General features: G+C 36.7%; 1 protein-coding gene across 5 annotated transcripts in view; it reads left to right on the top strand.

Moving 5' to 3' along the window:
- unc5db (unc-5 netrin receptor Db) overlaps positions 1-19121 on the top strand; it is a 119816-nt gene that overhangs the window by 57648 nt on the left and 43047 nt on the right. For all 5 annotated transcript variants that reach the window (XM_016514514.1, XM_016514515.1, XM_016514512.1 and 2 more), the window contains exon 2: positions 6910-7125. In XM_016514514.1, coding sequence (XP_016370000.1) covers positions 6910-7125 — 216 coding nt within the window. The remainder of the gene's footprint in view (positions 1-6909; positions 7126-19121) is intronic.

Genomic DNA, 19121 nt, shown 5'->3' with positions numbered 1-19121 from the left:
GTAATATATTTTTTTCTTAATTGTTAATCAAAGGTAGCAAAACCCTTTCCGTATTTTCCTTGCTCCCTGCAGAAAGCGTGTGCATGTGCGTGATTGAGTGAAGAGAAGGAGGGATATTTGAGACATCATTTATAACCCAAAAGCCTCTCTCCCTTTCCAACTTTCTCACATCCTCTCTCTCACACTTTCTTTCCCTTTCTCTCACTCTCATCCCTTCACCTTAGCTGGGATTATCTTGACACTTTCTGACACTTCTGCCTTAAAATTCTCAACTTGCTGAAATCCAACAGAGTGCTCGCCATGTAACCCCCACATGCTCACTTGTACACACACTCTCTTCCTCTCGTGTCAAACCCTCTTCAGAAATCCATGAGAGGCTTGGGTGTGAAAGTAAAGCACATGGTTTAAAGGGCAGGAGCTTTTGGTGCATGTGCTGAAACAGTGATGTGTAACTACATCAAATGGCTGCTTGGTGATGAGGACTGATGTGTCAAATGCATTTCCATGTAACCCACTTTCACAAGCCAAGCTGCTTTCCATGCACTTTCATTACAAGAAGCCGGAGAGGCCAAAATAGCTGACATGGGAATTCATGACACATTATGAGCTATTTGGAAATGTGCTTTATGAGATTATTAGAACTAGAGGTTTAGTGTTGCACTGACTCATAATGACTGAATTCAAGCATGATTGATCGACATTTTGAGTATGTTTGTACAGAAGAAACACTGCGAAACATTTAGGTTACATATAGATGTATAAAGGATTTTGCTATGCCTGTATATTCCATCAAACGTTTGGGGTTAGTAAGATTTTGTTTTTCTTTTTTAAAAGATGTATTTATCTGATCAAAAATACAGCCAAACAGTAGTATTGTGAAACATTTAAATTTAAAATAAACATTTTTTTAACATATTTTGAAATTTTTGTAGAATTTATTCTTGTTAAATTTTAGCAGCCATATCTCCAGTCTTCAGTGTCACATGATTTTTCAGAAATCATTCTTATATGCTAATTTGCTTACACCCACACACACACACATACACACACTTGAATATTACGTATTTAACAGTATTTTAACAATTGTTAATGATAATTAGCCTATTTTGGTGGATGAAATAAATTAAGATAAAGAAATTGGTTGGAAAATATTATGAGTTTTATGAATCAGCCTAAAACAAGAATCAAGCCCAACCTTGATTATGTCATGGAGAATAGGGCAGAGTTTAAATGGCGCTTATCACATGCTGTGTGGTATCGGCGTTTGGTATCGGGGCATTTTAACGAGTACGAGTACGAGTACATGAGCTCAGTATCGGGCCCGATACCAGTATCGGTATCGGTGCATCCCTAGTTTAAACAGAAATCCAGCTAACCAGGGAAAGATAACAGTCATTACTTTCTTAAATGCTAAAACTCACAAGGGACAGCCAACGCTGCCATTTAGCAATCATAATAGAGGATATCATATATATGTAATGAACTGAGAGATGAGTTGAAAGAGTGAAAAAATGCACAAAATAAACATCACTAAAAAAACAACACTTAGAGCTCTAGGGAGCTGGCGTGATGCTGTCTCACCTCATGGTTTGCAGTTTTCGTAAGAGTGTGATAAACACACATCATTATGCAGTTTTTTACAGTCTTTACTGAAAAGTACATAATTGAATCACCTGGATTAGTATATTATATAACTCTACCTCTTCTCTGTCTGCTAACTGTTGAACAGGCTGTGGACCTTCATTGCAGAGGCTGTATTAAAATTAACTAGCATAATGAGAAAATGAATGACTTATTGGTGGCTTGCTTGTTAGAGTCATTAGGACTTGCGTTTATGCTCATCTATCATAGGAGGAGCAGAAAGAATTGGCTCTGCTGTTTTTATAGAGCATGGATTGTTCCAATTATCCATTACCTTTTATTGCAGCAAGTGTGCAGGCACTGCTAAAAGGATAAGGCCAACAATTAGCACTCAGGGAATCAGTGTGAACTCAAACCCAGTTAGAGATGTGCACATGCCCATTAACCTCTACAGCCCCCTCTCATTCTTTTATACTTCATTACTGTTCCTCATTGAATTTGCACATGGGAAGGTGTTTATAATTGGGTGTGTTTTATGATGGTCGATGTATTGTTGGTTTCCTGTTGAACTTGTTGTGGATTAAATCCTAGAAGATGAACTCTAGGGATAGTTACACATTATTTACCCATCCTCATGTGTTTTTTCCCATACAAATGACAAAAATGCACCAAAGTCCATGCAAAGGTTTTGTGTGAGAAATAGGCTGAAATTTACTTCTAAACAAATCATTTATTTTGTTTTTCATTGAAGAAAAAAAACCGGACAGCAACAACATTGAGGGTGAATAGGTAAATAATGACATTTTTAATTTATGGGTGTATTGTCTTTTTAAAATGCCTTTTCCTTCACTACAGAACCAGCAGCAGTCACTAGTCATGCAATTGCTTATATATACGCTGACAAAGTCAAAGTACAAAGTGATCTTGCTTGTTCACCTATTGGCCCATAATGTAAAATGGCATTTTTAAGCCACTCTGCTGAACTAATATATTGATGGTATCAGTTTTGTACAGATCAATACAGGTTTGCATTTAGATAACAGAGCAAGAGGTTAAAAACATAAACATACTGATAAGAATTAGCTTTCACCTTCACCTTGTGTTCCATTTACTTTATTATACTAATTCCTATATGCATCTGTCTGTTCTTTCCTGCATAATTGCTGCTAATGGCTTGTAAATCTTTCAAAATATTTTCTAAATGTTATTATTATTTCATCATATTTTTTGCTGAAGTTTAGTACGATGCTGTGTCTGATTCATGTTTAATTCATTGCAATGCAGTTTGGGTGAAATAAAGTTTAGGCTCTCTTCACAGCAACAGATGGCAGATGGATCTGGAGTCATTTCAGGTTGTTCCTTCTATTCATCACTGAAATTTGTGCAACGGATGTTGGGAATTTTTGCTGGTTACGGAAGGACCAGACTACTCATAGGGGAACTGTACTTCTAATACTACAATTCAAATTAGAGAAATACCATGCAATGTTAAGGGCAGAAATTTGCATGAATGGAAAACAAGCAAATTCAGCAGGGCAATGCATGTATTAAACATGGGCTTTAAAGATTGGAAGATCTATAAGGAAGAATAATGAATTCTGTCCAAAAGGTTGCGACTGCCTTTTCTACCATTGACCCTCTGTAGCAGAGGGAAGTGATGTCGTCGTATTCAGCTCACGATACAATTTTCATCTTGTCACCCACCTATCTGCAACACTGCACAGCAGGATTGTGTCCTTCTTTCTCCCTTTGTCTTGGGAGTAGAAAACAGAGGATGTTCATGGTTTTGCACAATGGAAGTGACCTGATGGCTTGAGATTGAAGCTGCAAACAAGTGCTTATGTATAGAATGAACAGAAAAAGGGTTGAGCTGTGATACTTTCCAAAATTGTGCGCTGTTTTTGCCCCCATACTGAACCGAGAAAACAGCGGAGAACTGATTTTTACACCAAAGATGGTCACCCAAGGTCTTATCGCCCCCTCTACATGAGGAAGCTGAGATTTTAGTCAAAGGTGACAAAATAACCAGAATCCGTGAAGAATCTGAAGTTAAATATGCTGATGTAATTCTGTGTTGTTTTCCAGGGAATCTGTCTATCTGTGGTGCTCTGTGCAACCAAGACAAATTCCTGTCCACAGTGAGACTGCTAGCAAACATCTGCAGAGGCAGAGTAACATTTCATTTTGAATTATTTAGAGTGAGCTCCATGTTTTGTACCTTGATCTTTGAAACCCAGTGTAATATCGTGCATCTAAGATTTCCTGCTTTTGCCTCCTTACCCATGGGGTGATCTGTGACATTCTCCTGACATCCCTAGTGTGACTTTGCTTTTCCACTTGGTGATTCTGCAAACAGCCCAGAATGCACTTCTCCGTGAACTAGGTATCACACACCTGGGAATATAACTCTGAATGATAACATTTGTTTCTTTGGTGCTTCTTGAAAGCTGTTTTTCTATACCCAGAAATAGAGCATTCAACAACGAATGATTTTTAATTAGAGGTCAAAGCTGCATCTGCTGCCTACTTATACTCACGCTGTGATCAGCGGCAGCTGGATGCAATAATCGCATGCCTATGTGCATTGGCTCGTTTAGTTTACACTCGAAGTAGATTGGTCCCTCTAAGCGAGATCCCAATTCGTCGGTCATCCGACGTGACGTCGAGAGTGACCGACTGAAAGGGAACATGCCCACTCTTCAGCAATTTTGCCCCTCTTAAAAGCTTGTCAAGAAAATCCTGTAAAATGATGGGAATGGTGCTATTCTCTTAATCACAGTGCATTTGTCTAAAGATTGCAGTTGAGTAGGGGAGACCAGAGGCAATTGTAACACTAAATTTCTTCACAAACAAGATAGACAGATGATACTTGGAGTGCAGCTGTACACAGTGATGACAATTAAATTGCTGGAGGTCACCAGGTCACTCTGCTGTTAGTTTATAGTAGCTGTCAATGCGGTAGTATCCAGCTGTATGAAATAGCAGGTTACTGTCTGCACTTCCTGCACTACCAATGACAGTTTGCTCATTTCTATAAAGTTTTTTGCACTAGGGAAGCATGATGTATCTGTACTATATTAGTTATTGATATTAGAGATTTTTTAAATGTACTGTCTCATGTTATAATTAAGTTTGGATTCAGTTTAGGGTATTATGTAATCATGTTTTTAAAAAGTCCTTTATGCCCACCAAAACTGCATTTATTTGATCAAAAATACAGTAAGAAGTTACATTGTGGAATATTACATGACTGTTTTATTGTTATATATTTAAAATGCCAATTATTCCTGTGATGGCAAAGCTGAATTTTCATTAGCCATTACTCCAGTCCTCAGTGTCACATGACCCTTCAGAAATTAGTCTAATATGCTGATTTGGTGCTCAAGAAACATTTCTCATTATTATCATCATCAATGTGGAAAACCATTGAGCTGCTTAATATTTTTGTGAAAACATCTTTGATTAGAAAGTTTTGTAACATTATAAGTGTCTTCTTTACTGCCACATTTGATCAATTTAATGCATCCTTGCTAAATGAAAGTATTACTTTATTTAAAGGGGTCATGAACTGCCTTTTTGATTTGGTACTGTTCTCTGAGGTGGACTTATGTTATCAAGATTTTTACATCAAAAAACATAATAATTTAGAAGCAGTAGGCTATTTTCTGTCCTGTTTTTGACCGCCCTCATCAGAAAGCTCTGTTTGAATAGGCATGGTGGATTGTAGACTTGGAAGTAAACGCCCACTGCTATTGGCTAACAGCTGTGTATGCTTGACAGCTTACATCCTCCATAGATGGACACTGCTGTGATTTAGGTTAAAAATGCATAAATACTCAGTACATAGTATAGTACGATCATGTAATAAAAACAGTTTCTCACTCTTGTGTGTGCAACATCGGATCCAATATAGTTGGCACAGCATCGTCTTTTAGTTTCAGTCTTTCTGAAAATCCTGTGTCGAATTGTGCCTTATTTGTAAACAAATCCACGGTAAAATGAAGTGAACAAAAGACAGAGTTCTTACTGACTATTTCTGGAACTTCATTAAAAATAAAGTTCATCAAATAAAGTTTATCGTTTAGTTTCTTCGTAGACCTGCATTTGCCGTTCTTGTCACTTACCCACTATGTGCGTGAATTAGTGGGCGGGGCTAAACAGGCAGTGATGTAGAAGCAGGCGCTGATCTTCTTCTGCGGAGGCGGTGTTTAGCCACACTATTACATCATAGAGTGGCACATTCCACAAGCTGTTGTTTTGGCAGATTGGCTTCAATATAAGCTGTTTTTAGACTAATGAGAAAGTTTTGAGTTCTGAAACTTACAGCATGTTTTATAACACAATGGCCTCTTATATATCAAAGGATCAAGGAAGTTTTGATTTCTAGAATAAAATAGAATATGAAGTGAGTATGAGTTAAAAAAAAAAAGCAGTGAACTGCTTTCAGTGTGTGTGTGTGTGTGTGTGTGTGTATGCATACATTCTTTATTCATTTCACATGACAGCAAATGTGGGAGGTGGTGAAAAATGAAAGTCTATTAGATTTCAGTGGGCAGAGCTGAATTAGCTGCTAGTTTAATGGCTTTCATGGGATTTTACACATCTGACAGACTTCGCAGTATATGGCCGGTCTCTCATGTGTGGAGTGTTTTATTCCAGAGTGTCAGAGATGGTGTAGGCAATTACAATTATTAAAATGGTATTCATGTGAATATCTCCAAATAAAATCTTTCTTAATTCCCTTCATACTTTACACCTCTTTATCTGTCTTATTTCTCTTCTCTCTGTCTCTGTTGACCTGTCTGCTATTTTATTCTTCCTTCCGTTAAAATGAATGATGGAGAAAAATAAAACACACTAGGCCCAAGGAATAGCATTCTCACGTTTTTTCTGCACTAAGATGCATTTTAGCTCATCAGTCAAACACAAAGTAATCAGTCGCACTCTCTTCCATCGCTAATTCTTTTATTCTTTTCATCACAAAAGCACTCAGGCAAAGCTAATGCGTTTTTAAAGTAGAAAATGGCTTGAATTGTTTTAGTGGAATTGTCTCTTTGGCACATAGTTTAGAATCAATGGGAAGCTCAGAACATTGCCAGAGGAAAAGCACCATATTTACAAACCTGAAGCTGTATTAAATGCAGACCACATTTAGATATGATTGTCACAGTATTTTTTTTTTTTTAGCAAATAATTTGAGAATGATGTATCTGGGGTGTTCATGGATCTAACAAATGGCCGTAAAATTAAGATTTTATGAGTTTAAATTCTGAGTAAATGTGCTAGAGAAGTGTGCTCGTTTCTTACATGTGTTAATTGATTTTACAGGAACCGTCAGTGACGCCCTTGCTGATTCTCTGTCATCAGTTGGTGGGACATTACCTCATTTCCTGCAAGAACCTGAGGATGCTTACATAATCAAAAACAACCCAATCAAGTTGCGCTGTCGAGCAACTCCTGCCTTGCAGATCTTCTTCAAATGTAATGGGGAATGGGTCCATCAGAACCAACATACCTCACAAGAGTACATGGACCAAAACACTGGTAAGACACGTATGATCTTGCTGCTGCTGTTCACCTAATCATTTTTTTCCAATAAATATTTTATATATGTCCATACAAGCCTATTGTTTCTTCTGTAGTTCAAATTCACTTAAATCTTTTACCTGTTAGATCCATAATGGATCCTTTTCCTCTTTGCCTCCTCTAGATTTTCTGCTCTGTATTTTTCTTTGTTTGTTCTATTATGATAATACTATCTAAAAAAGTCAGGAATAAATATGATAAAATTGGCCAGTTGGTAAATTTTGTTAACTGTATTCGCTGTTATATAGAAGTTTATTCCATAAATTGCTTCAGAATTTATCGCCATCTTCACACTACAGATGGTTATTTCCTAGTTAGACTGTGTTACACGAGAGATTTAGATGCTCATTGTGATATTCTCATGAATAAATAAGTTCACGGTTGGGGTGATTTGGCATTGCGATATTATATCAACATCTGTCATGATACAATAACATGGAGATTCGTTTTTGGATTCAGAACTGTGATGTATTGCTGTTTTTGCTCACTTGTTTCTCATTCGGCTTCACTGGGTGTCGGTGATTTGCACAGTTGTATTTGTTAGCCTGTTCTGAGCCTAGATTTTGGTTGAATATAAAAAATTGAGTGTGCACTGACCAGTGCTAAAATATGCCAAAAATCTTTTCTTTTCCTAAAAATATGATTAAAATGAATCAAAATATAGCCAAAATATCACCTATCGATTTTTTTCCTTCCCCAACTCTACTTGTGAAGTCAGATCTTATATTGTTTTGGCTCGTTTAGTTTACACTCGAAGTAGATTGGTCTCTCTAAGCGAGATCCCAATTCGTCGGTCATCCGACGTGACGTCTCCGTTCCCTCTTTCAGGGAACGAGGGTTACCATACGTAACCGAGACGTTCTGTAACATTCATTTCATGTTTCCTTGGCAACTTGCCAGCTACAATAATGTCCAGCACAATTTAGGCTGGCTTACAGGAACTGTCAGAGGTACACACTTGACTGTGCATTGATTAGAGAATTTCAGCTTTTGTATTACCAAAAAATAAAAGCCTAAACCACCAGCTTCTCAGAAGCACACTATGATTAGTCCACATAGGTGTTTTCCTCACATAAAGGCTATGTGCCAGAAAGAGCCTCTTAATTGCTTCTGGAAGTTCATTATTGTGTGATTGCTGTGCTTTGAAATTGTTGTGGGCATGATAATGGGAAAATGAAAAATCACAACAAATTATTTTCCCGTCTATGTATGGGAAAAGTCATAGAGAGAAGTTTAGGCAAACTTGCCTGTCACTTGTCACATTCTGTAGATGCATTGCCAAACCAAATGTATACAAACATTACTTTAATAACAGATTTATTTTAATACATATTCCGACATGGATGTATTCAGTTGGTGCTGGATTGTTGAAGCGGACGCTACAGTGAGCATATAATCACTGGAATGGCCGTCTCAAAATGTCTCAATTTCTGCTTTTGCATTGATTATATGCTCCGAAATTGGTCTGGAAAGCTGCACCATGCATCTCTCCTGTCTCCTTTATCCACAGTAAAGAATGAGGTGACTTCTAATTTAGGTGGTGATTTCATCTGGTGATCTGCCAGACCGATTTATCACAGATTATCTGCTTGCTGATCTCAGTTTCATCTGGATACTGTACATACATGCTAAAGACTTTGCAACATGTTTTCTTGCCCCTATTTCTGCACCCTTGAGCATTTGCATTTCACATATTTTTGCACACAGATTCATCATACTATTGCCCTCCAAGGACACATCATCATTACAAATATAAGTCAGGCTCAGTGACCATAAATGAAGATAGGTTCTGGATGTCACATCCTCATTCCACTGAATGTTTTGTTCCTTTATCTAGCTCACAATCTTTTGTACAATAGATTTACAACAGATTTTTAGGACAGGTTGCTCACCATTCCCTGCTCCCCTTTTGCTCTGTCCAGCTACAATATGGAAAGCAGTAATTTCCTCCCCTGAGAATATACTTCCCCCATTACCAGGTTCACTGCCTGCAGTGTTGCCAAGGCGATGAAATGTATCAGTCTGGGCCCAAGTGGATTTGCAATTAGAAGAGCCAGAGGAAGTCTCCGTTCGGACAATCACATTGCCAGCTTTACATCAGTGCTAAACTCATAACCAGCGATAACGACATCCTTTATAGCACCCCACCATGCCACCATAATGGATGACAAAAACGGGGATTGGATTAGAGGGACGCTAATCAGAGCCACAGATCTACAAAGAATTGGATTGTATCGATTAGAGCATGGGTCTTCAATGTCATCGTGAGTGGAAGATAAGATCTCTTATTTACCAGGCATCCAGATAAGCAGCAACACATTGCCCTTGAGTTTAGACCAGGTGAAGATCGAGAGGTACCAGTCCAAATCTGTTGGACTTATAATTTCTTACTTTATTGTTTTGGATTTTGTTTGCCATTGTGGCAACAAATTAAGATCATGGAGTCAGTTTTGTTTTTCATTATGTTGGGAACAGAAAACAGTCGACAGAAGGGCAGCAGAAGGGGCTGTCATGTTTATAGCTGATAAATATAGCTGATTTTCTCCTTCATAAATAAACAAATGGGTGACAGTGTTGATCAGCTCAAATGTGTATCTTTATCTAATTCATTTAAAGTTTTCCCATGGTGCATCAATGGATATTTCTCTAAAACTGTTCTCAAATTGGTACAGGCACCAATAGGGATGTGACAGAAAATGTTTGTAATGGCAGAAAGTTAACTTTATTATTAATTTACTCATGTCATAAATGTCAGTGTTTTATTGCAGATAAAGATCCTATTACAACACAATCATACTGCTTTCATTCCATAAGTACAAACACTTCGGCTGTCAAACCGTTTTCAGTGACTGTTTTAGACTTGGTGGGAAATGACAGTTAATATGCCTACAGTAGCCATTATATTAAGACACTCTAAAAATTAGACAATTTAATGAGAAGAATCCTGAAAACTGTCCTCTATTAGTGTCAGTTTTATAGACCACATGTAAGCATATAGTACTGTTTTTAATGGAGTCTCTTATGCTCGTCAAGGCTATATATATTTTGCTGCTTGATATTGCTGGTGTGTCTTACCATTTTATTTTAATGTATTATTTTAAATATGAACACACTGGTTTGTAGTGCGAACAGTTTTACCATTTACTTCACTTTGTTATTCTTCTCGTTATTTCCTTACAGTGGCTAATGAACCAGAAATCTCGCACATTCACAGAAAACGGCTTACTTCCGTGTTGAAAAATAAGCTAGATATTGCTTTATACAATACGGATTGTGTCAAAGCAGCTTCCCTGATCACACGGGCAATACTACCATTCAAAAGTTAGTAAGATTCTAAAAATATTTCACAATATTTTGTTTCACAATATAAATTATTTTACAGAATTTTTGATCAAATAAATGCAACCTTGGTAAGCATAAGAGACTTCTTTTAAAAACGTCCTACCCCAAAAGGTCTCTTTTATTTTTTTATATTTTCTCTCTTTTTTGTCTCTCTCTCTTTTTTAATAATGTGAAGCGAAGTGTTTATGCCTTCATCTATTCCTGCTAGTAGGCAAACAGTGTGATTGAGGGTGCTTGAGAATTTGCTGCGATTTCCATGATTGCCGAAATTCCATGAATGGATGGATTTATCTATGCTGTGTAATATTTTTGCACATTAGTGCCATAATCAGTGACAGAAACATGTTTAATACATCAGCTAATTATATGCTCTCTTACGGTTTTTGCCTGAGCAAATCAGTTGCTGATGTACTGAATTCCTTAATAATCCAACCTTTAAGGTGATGAATGTGGTTTATGATTCTACTTACTGAGCATCCCTGGTGCTTCAATAATTTGCTCGGTTGAATTGTAGCTCAGCAGGAGTTGAAAAGCGACTGATAAAACAGCAAGATGCATGCTTTCCTTCCGACATAAGCATTAACACTGCTTTGGGAAACAATATATAAATGCTTGTAATGTTTTTCCTTTTATTCTTCAGTGTTGACTAGGGAAGAGATCTGAAATTTTCAAAGGTGTTCGTCGAACCCCATCCTGGAGCACTACCTCAGGTTTTATTTGTTCCAAGCTCTGCAATATCAGCCCATGAGGACAGTTATAGAGCATAACCATCATATGAAAAATCATCCTCCGCTAAGTCATTTATCACGGTTTTGCCAAAGGAGGAAGAAACGACTGCCGCGCTGCTCGCTGTGCCTTTATTATTGTCCTCTACTGATAAATGACAAGCTGAAACTTCTATGCAGCAGCACACAAATAAGCCCCACAGACTACTCCATTTAGGATTATAACCTGTGGATTGTGGTTAAAAAAAGAAGTCTCTGCTGATAGTGTACTGTAGGTGTCGGTGGAGAGAGAATCCTATTGAATGTGACCAAAAACTTGATGACGCTTTTGCTTTCTGTCTACAGATTAGAGGCAAATAGAAAGAGGCAGAACCAGACACGTTTCAAACACTATATGGGGCTCAGATGCTGCCTAGACCCGATAATGAGCTCTGTGTCTCCGTCATACCTGAAGTGAAGGCCTTGATTCCTGGCGACCAGGCAGCAGTGACAAACTAACAATGACAAGATCTTTCCTCTGGCACTGTGTCTGCATGCGTTTCTTCTCTGCCATGTAGTGTCACATTCTAATGGCTGCTATCGTCAGGAATTAAGTCAGTATGTTCCTGGAGTATTGTGATTTGAATGAGTGAGAGTTAACTAGGAACTAGAATAGAATTTGTGTTGTTTGCCACTTAAAAGTTTTAACATTTAAATTTTAAAGGCATAGTTCACCTAAAAACAAAAATGTACTCCCTCTCAGGCTATGCAAGATGTAGATAAGTTTATTTCTTCATAAGAACAGATTTAGAGAAATTGAGGATTATGTCACTCGCTCACCAATAGATTCTCTGCAGTGAATGGGTGCCGTCAGAATGAGAGTCAAACAGCTGATAAAAAAAAAATCGAGGCATTTTAACTTTAAACATCACTTCTGGCCAAAATAAGAGTCCTTAATCAATATTGATGTCATATTAATAATAATCCAAATCCAAATTTATAAAAATCTGTTCCAATGAAGAAAGAAACTCATCTACATCTTGGAGGGAATGACGGTGAGTACATTTTCAGCAAATTTTCATTTTATTGGTGAACTAATCCTTCAAACCATTTTGGTCTTGGTTTTGGTCATAGTCATTATTTTTTATTTTGCTATTTGTTTTCCTCACCACATGAATATCACCATGCACCTGTCAAACAGAAAGAGTTGTTACCTGCTCAAAACTGTAGCATTTCTATCACATTTGAGAGCTGTCATCCAGTCAAAACATGTGAAATTATATATATATATATATATATATATATACATATATATACATATATATATATATCTTGTCGCTCTTGCAGTGTGTGGCCTAATTGATTATAATGAGAGTGATGCAGTTGTGTCATGCTGTTCACTTTCACTGTAGGTTGGCTGCACTGTTTCACACTGCGATTGGCTTGGGTTTTGTTTAAGAATGCACGATATTATCAGACCAATATCGGAATCGGCCGATAATGGCTTTAAATGTAAATATCAGCATCGGCCCTATATGAAAAATTATGCCGATATGTCTTGCCAATAAGAGGAATATATTTACTCATATGTTCTTGAAGCAAAGTTTTGCCTGAATGGTGATTGGATTCACTGTTTTGGATCGCTGCATTTAAATTAAGAATGCACGTACAGAATGAGGCGTTCTGTATATGATAGAGTAAACAGTAATAGCACCTGCAGTGGCAGCAGCGGCAGCCTCCCCCGGGTCCTAATGCCCGTTCGGTAAGGAGTTTTAATTCCTAGGGGGCGCTGTTGGCCTACTTCTAATAAAATTCAATTCAATTCAATTCAAGTTTATTTGTACAGCGCTTTTCACGATACAAATCATTGCAAAGCAACTTTACAGCAAATTAAGTTTCTACAATATTTAGATATTTAAAATGAAAGCAAAATAAACAAATAATATTTAGACTATGTTTCTGATTAAATAAAGCAGTAATTGATGCCATAAAATCATGAGTATGTTTTGATTTAAAGGTCAGAAGCTATAGCTTACATGGAAAAAAAATCACAAGCATGACACTTAAATTAAATAATTGTATATATACTGATTTATTCATTATGTGTAATCATGTGTAATATGTTATATTTTTAAACAAATTATGAGCCCTAAAAGATTTTCAGAATTTTTGCAACTCTTTTGCTTAAGACCATTTACAAATGTTAAATCATCAAATAAAATGTTAAGGTTACCACTGCATCTTTCTGAAAAAGTTTTATTAATTAGTTTATTATTAATATATAGTTTATTTATAATTATTTTCAAATCATCAATGTACTGTCATAATAAAAGAAAAGAAAATATTGCTGCAAGAAAAAAGGTGTTGAAAGTGACCTCATTAGGTACAACTGCCAAACAGAGTGCAGTATACATAATGAAAGAGAAAAAATATGTTGACATGAAAAAGTGGTATAACAGTTCAAAGACCTATAATTGTTCAAACCTTGAATACAATAGTGCTATTACAGAAACATCCTTGAATTTGTGCATATATATATGTCTTTCAGTTCATTTTTTATTTTTTAATTTTAGGAAGGAAGTCTTTCCTTCATCTCTCTAATAGCACTTTGTGCCGTGGTCTCTTATGATAATTATTTATTTGGAGTTATGCTGGAGGGAGCTGCCATGCAGAGTGGGTGGGGAGTACATGAGCGTGTGATGGAGGATGACATTAATGTGCTATTAAGCTTCTACCCCGTGAGCAAAGTGTCATATTTGCCACTGTGAGCTCAAGAACGCACACATGCATACAATGAGATGAGTCATTTGGAGGAGGTCATACCAATGTTGTGTAAGTTAGTTGAGAAATGACCTGTTAGGAAGAATGCAGCCTTTAGAATCCCATCCAGTAAGGGTCCACATTAGTAATGAATGCAAGTAGTCATTTAACAGATGTTTTTTTTTTTTTTTTTTCAAAGCAACTCTTATTATGTGGACAATCCCCCTGGAGCAAGCTGGGGTTAAATACTCAAGGGCACAACGGGTTGTCGCTCCTTGTTTGAATATCTGCTGATAATGAGAAAATTGGTTACATGAATGTGTGTGCATACAATAAATACACACACATTTGTTCGTTGTATGTATTTCTAATTATTTCAGTTAATTTATTTGTATGTATTTATTTATTTATAGTTACTTTAATTTATATATATTTTAATTAATTTATGTATCAATTTGTTTATATATTTTATTTATATTTCAATTTATTCATATTTTAATTTATTTATTTATTTTGGGTGGGGTTACCAGTGGCAGTTTTAGCAAATTTTCTTTCTTTTTTTTAAGTGCAACTTAATTTCCTAAGATTTTCAGATATTTTCTTTTAAGGACTTGCATTTAAATCTATCCGTCTCAAAAATCTAAGGCTTCTTCTAGTTTGAATGGGCATTGTACTTCTGTATATGACAAATAGATTTCTAAGGGCCAGATTTACTAACAACTTGCACCATCGCAAAACCGTCTTTTGGCGTTAAAATAGTACTGTCAGGATTTACTAAAGACGCGCAGTGAATAATTAGCACTGAAAAGGCCTGGACACAGTTATTTTTGCACCTGACCTTTTTGAATATGCATTTTGTAGGAGTTTCCCTTTCAGACGCTAAATTTATGGGAGGAGAGTATTAAAATGAATCAAGCAACGCGATTTACTAATGTTCGTGCACGTCAAATTACTGGTATTTGTGTCATTATTTAACGCCCAAAAAAAGCATGTCTTAAAGCAGGCGGTAATTTGCACTGCTCTTGGTAGATTGCGCTGGTCATTATGGAAATGATTTGGCTGCGTCTGTGTTCTTTAATGTGCACATTGTCAGTAAATCACACACATAATTTTCCCCTCCCATTGGCGCTTTTATGGAATTGCGCTCTAAAACTAATTTACCCTGTTTAGTAAATCTGGCCCTAAAAGTACAATTTTAGGTCTGTTAATTCATATGAGCTCAAGTTTAGGCTCAAGCATAATGTAAAGTATAGCATGTCACACTGATGTCACAATTGAAACTATTTTGAGATCCAGTCATTCAGGAAAAGGATAATGAGGTACAAATCTTGTTTACTTTCAGTTCCGTTGGTTGTTTAGGTGCTAAGCTGCCGTTAGTTATTATAAGTACTTTAATTTAATTTACTGTCTTGCCCAAATTCTCACCTAAGCAAAAACTGGAAAATCTGACTTGGAATACAATAAATACTGTATGACTGCAGCAGCTCCACTTGCTGGTTCTCCAATGGTTGTCGCTCTCCATGGTGCTGAAATAAACTCGCTCTGCTACAGCAGGGGAGACAAAAGCTGCAAATCAATTGCTGGAAGCCTTTGCAGGAATCACATGGAACAAAGCATTACACTGTTTCCGCTGTGCCATGTTCTGTTCTATGTCTGCTCAAACACTAAAATACTACTAAAGTCATTCCCCGTGGCTGCTGCCATGTAATGTAAGCAGCTTTCTTTAAGTCTAGCTAGTGAAGTGTTACGAAAGGAACCAGTGTAAATCAAAGCGCATTAAAAGTGACTTGCAAATGTTGTTGATCGAAGTGAAGCTATTGTGAACTTAAAAGTGTGATTCTTCTTGAGTACTGCTTTTCATATTCTCTGCTGTCACAACTATGTGTCACCAATCTAAATGTCTTATTAGGATCTGAGGTGCATTTATTTTAGCCTCAACTTATTCTTAATGTCTTGTTGGTGGAGCACACGTATTGTCTTGGTGCTGCTCACTCAGTTCTTTCCTCATTGCACACAGAGCAGCAGAAGCCTCCGCTTAGTAAATCTAATACTGGTTGAGCCAAAGCTTCAAATGGTTGCTGCGTCCCATCAGTTTCTGGCCCTTAAATTGTGTCATGGCAGTGCCACATGTTGCAGCTGAGGCAGACTGGATTAACTAACTCTAAATAAAGCTTCGAGAAGACCCAAAATCTGCTGCTGCATATTTTTTTACATTACTGACATAGTTAAGCCTCCTCCTGAGCATCTTGGTCATTGCCAAAAGGCAAATGAGATTCTGAAGTGTAGAAATCACACTATTCCACTAGGGGTGACTGCAATGTAGTTCAACTCCTAGAGCAAGGTGTTAACAACAGTCAAAGTCCTGGGTTGGATTTCCAGGGAACACGTGGACTGATGAAAAGATCAGAAAGGAAAGATCAAAAGCAACAGAAAATACATTTATAATGTTTGACATTTTAAAAGATTGCCTTAAAACTTTCAAAAGATTACGATTTCAAATAAACACTCTATTCATCTCTACTCTCTATTCATCAAAGAATCATGAAAAAATGCATTACGGATTCCACAAATATATTAAGCAGCACAACTGTTTTGAACATTGATGATAGTAAGAATTGTTTCTTCAGCACCAAATTAACATTTTAGAATTATTTCAGAAGGATCGTGTGACACTAAAGACTTTTGAAAATTTGGCTTAAATAACTTGCATTTTGCATTCAAATGCAAAGGTTATTTTTCAAAATAAGAACAATCAGATCCTACATTATTTTTAAAGTTGTGTAGGTTGAGGAAATCAATCAATTGTAGATGAATTAGAAACTTGGAGTAATAGATTGCAGTGTATATTAGTTTTGAATACACACTAATCAAACAATCTTGATATAATTGTATTATGACAGATATCAATTCAACGTTGTATTTCCAGGTCCCTGCTGATTCCCCACCAGAGCCCAGTGATGAGGGGGCCCACCCATGAAAATTTAAGCAAAGATGTGTGAATTTAAGTGACGACCACTTTCCCACTCTGCTGTCAACAGTATTTTCTTTGTAAAAAATGATGTGACAGATGAAAGCGTGTCAGCTGTGTCTCTCAGGACTATCCCCCGTCAGCTGTCAATATTCCTGCCGGAAATTTGACTTTCTAACAGGGAGAAAGACCACCTCCTATTAACATAATACTCATATTTTCATCTATCAGGCTGGATTATGTGCCGTCTTTAGTCATGATTTTCTTGCCTGCCGCTGAATTTTTCCCCCCACACTACGCTGTCGATGGAACATCTCAGCTGGGGAATGATGAATAATGTCTGTGTCTCTCAGAGTGTCCATGAAACACAGGCGTCTGTCTTGCTTTGTTTACCCCTGACTAACAGGACCATGTAGAGTCAGCTCAGAAGTGAAGGCAGTCTGCTTTCATGATCAATAAACCTGTGGGACAGGCAGGATACACCACGCTGTTCTGGTCTGCTTTTTCTCTCCGGTGTCGTTCATTTTTGGGAGAAAACCAATTCAAGAAGGCACTTGATTAAATGAGATGTTAGCGTTTCGCCTTCCCGCTCTCCCATGACTCCTTTCCGCAGTGGCTGAGAGCTGCTCATTTATTAAGGGTAGCATCACATCCAATTCTGCTAAAGCAGACATAAGTGCTGTATGTGGTCTGAACAACATTCATTTTGTGTCATCATCTCAGCAGGCTCTGTCTTTAAAGATTTGTGATCATTAGCGAAACTTTATTTTGTTAACCACATAATGACAGAAGGTGAATTTTGGAAAACCTACAGAGTAATTATAGGAATGCAGTAAACTACATAATTTAAAAAATGGTTAGACTGAATGACTATTTGACTAGTTGCTTTTTTAAAAGAGATTTACTAGATTTCCTGCTTTCTTCTGAGCAAAAGTTTCTTCTATGGAACACAAAATAATGTAGTTTTTGAAAAATGCCTGTTTTTTCATATTTATTAATTACATTTATTAATTAGTTTGTATATGTTAATAACTACAACAGGCCATGATTGACATTGTAATTCAAGTGCTCTTTAATTGATTGACAAACTTGAACTTGGTTTTATCTTTTAAAATATGCTATTGACATTGTTGCATGATTTTCCACATTTTATTTTTAATCAATAAATTACTTGTATAACAGATTGTATGAACAAATATTCTCTATACATGCTAGATCTATGGATCAATACATCACAGACAATATATTTACCAAACCAGTTAAGGATCAATACACAACTTGATTAATTTTGGGGCTATTGCCCCAAGGAGCAACAAAATGGAAAAAAAAAAAATCTCACTGTGTGCATTAAATGGTTGAAAACACAGTGTGAGACATTAAAAAACAACAATATACAATGTAGTAGCCATCATTGGAGCAGGTAAAAAAAAAACAATTATAATCAAACAGTAATTGTCTGTTTTTTTGTTGAAGGTGGCGAATTTGTTGAAAAAGTGGTGCTTTGATGGCTAGAGCAGTGGTGTTTTAAAGGGGATGGATCTAGAGACAACTGTTCAGAGATGGTTTCTGTGCGCTGACAGTCCAACAGTTACTGTTACTGAACCCTGAAGCACAGCACACTGTCAGCATGCTCTCTGAAATGCTGCATCTCTTCCAAAAAAGAAAAAAGATTTCTTTCTTAAAACGTTCTTGTTGTCTAACAGACTAGTCAACCATTCTGGCCCATTAATATTGCAATATTTATTCCCACAACAACCAACCATATAATGATTCTTGCAACAGCATCTAACTGTTCAAAGTGACCCCGAGATGTGCTGAAACGTCAATAGTAAAGAGGCAGAGGTCCCTTCTAATTTGCATCGTTTTAAGTAACTACTTAATTTCTCCTTAGCAATCACATTATGGTTTATCAGATCTGAAATCCTCTTCATTGGATTGACATACACAAATGCTCAAAATCTGAACGTCAGTAAGTAAGTATATATATATATATGTATATTTATACACATATGAGGGGCCGTACAAGCCATAATTCATTCTGGCACTCTCACACACTTACATTCTCCTTTCACATACATATATTTTTGCTTTCACACACATACATTCTGATGTAGAATGTAAGTGAATGTAAGTGTGTGAGAGTGCCAGAATGAATTATGGCTTGTACGGCCCCTCATACA

This window comes from Sinocyclocheilus rhinocerous, unplaced genomic scaffold, assembly GCF_001515625.1.
Source record: "Sinocyclocheilus rhinocerous isolate Xijiao unplaced genomic scaffold, SAMN03320098_v1.1 scaffold926, whole genome shotgun sequence".
In the NCBI taxonomy this organism is placed as follows: Eukaryota; Metazoa; Chordata; class Actinopteri; order Cypriniformes; family Cyprinidae; genus Sinocyclocheilus; species Sinocyclocheilus rhinocerous.
The sequence above is the reverse complement of the archived record's forward strand: the minus strand, read 5'-3'. Positions and strand labels throughout refer to the sequence as shown.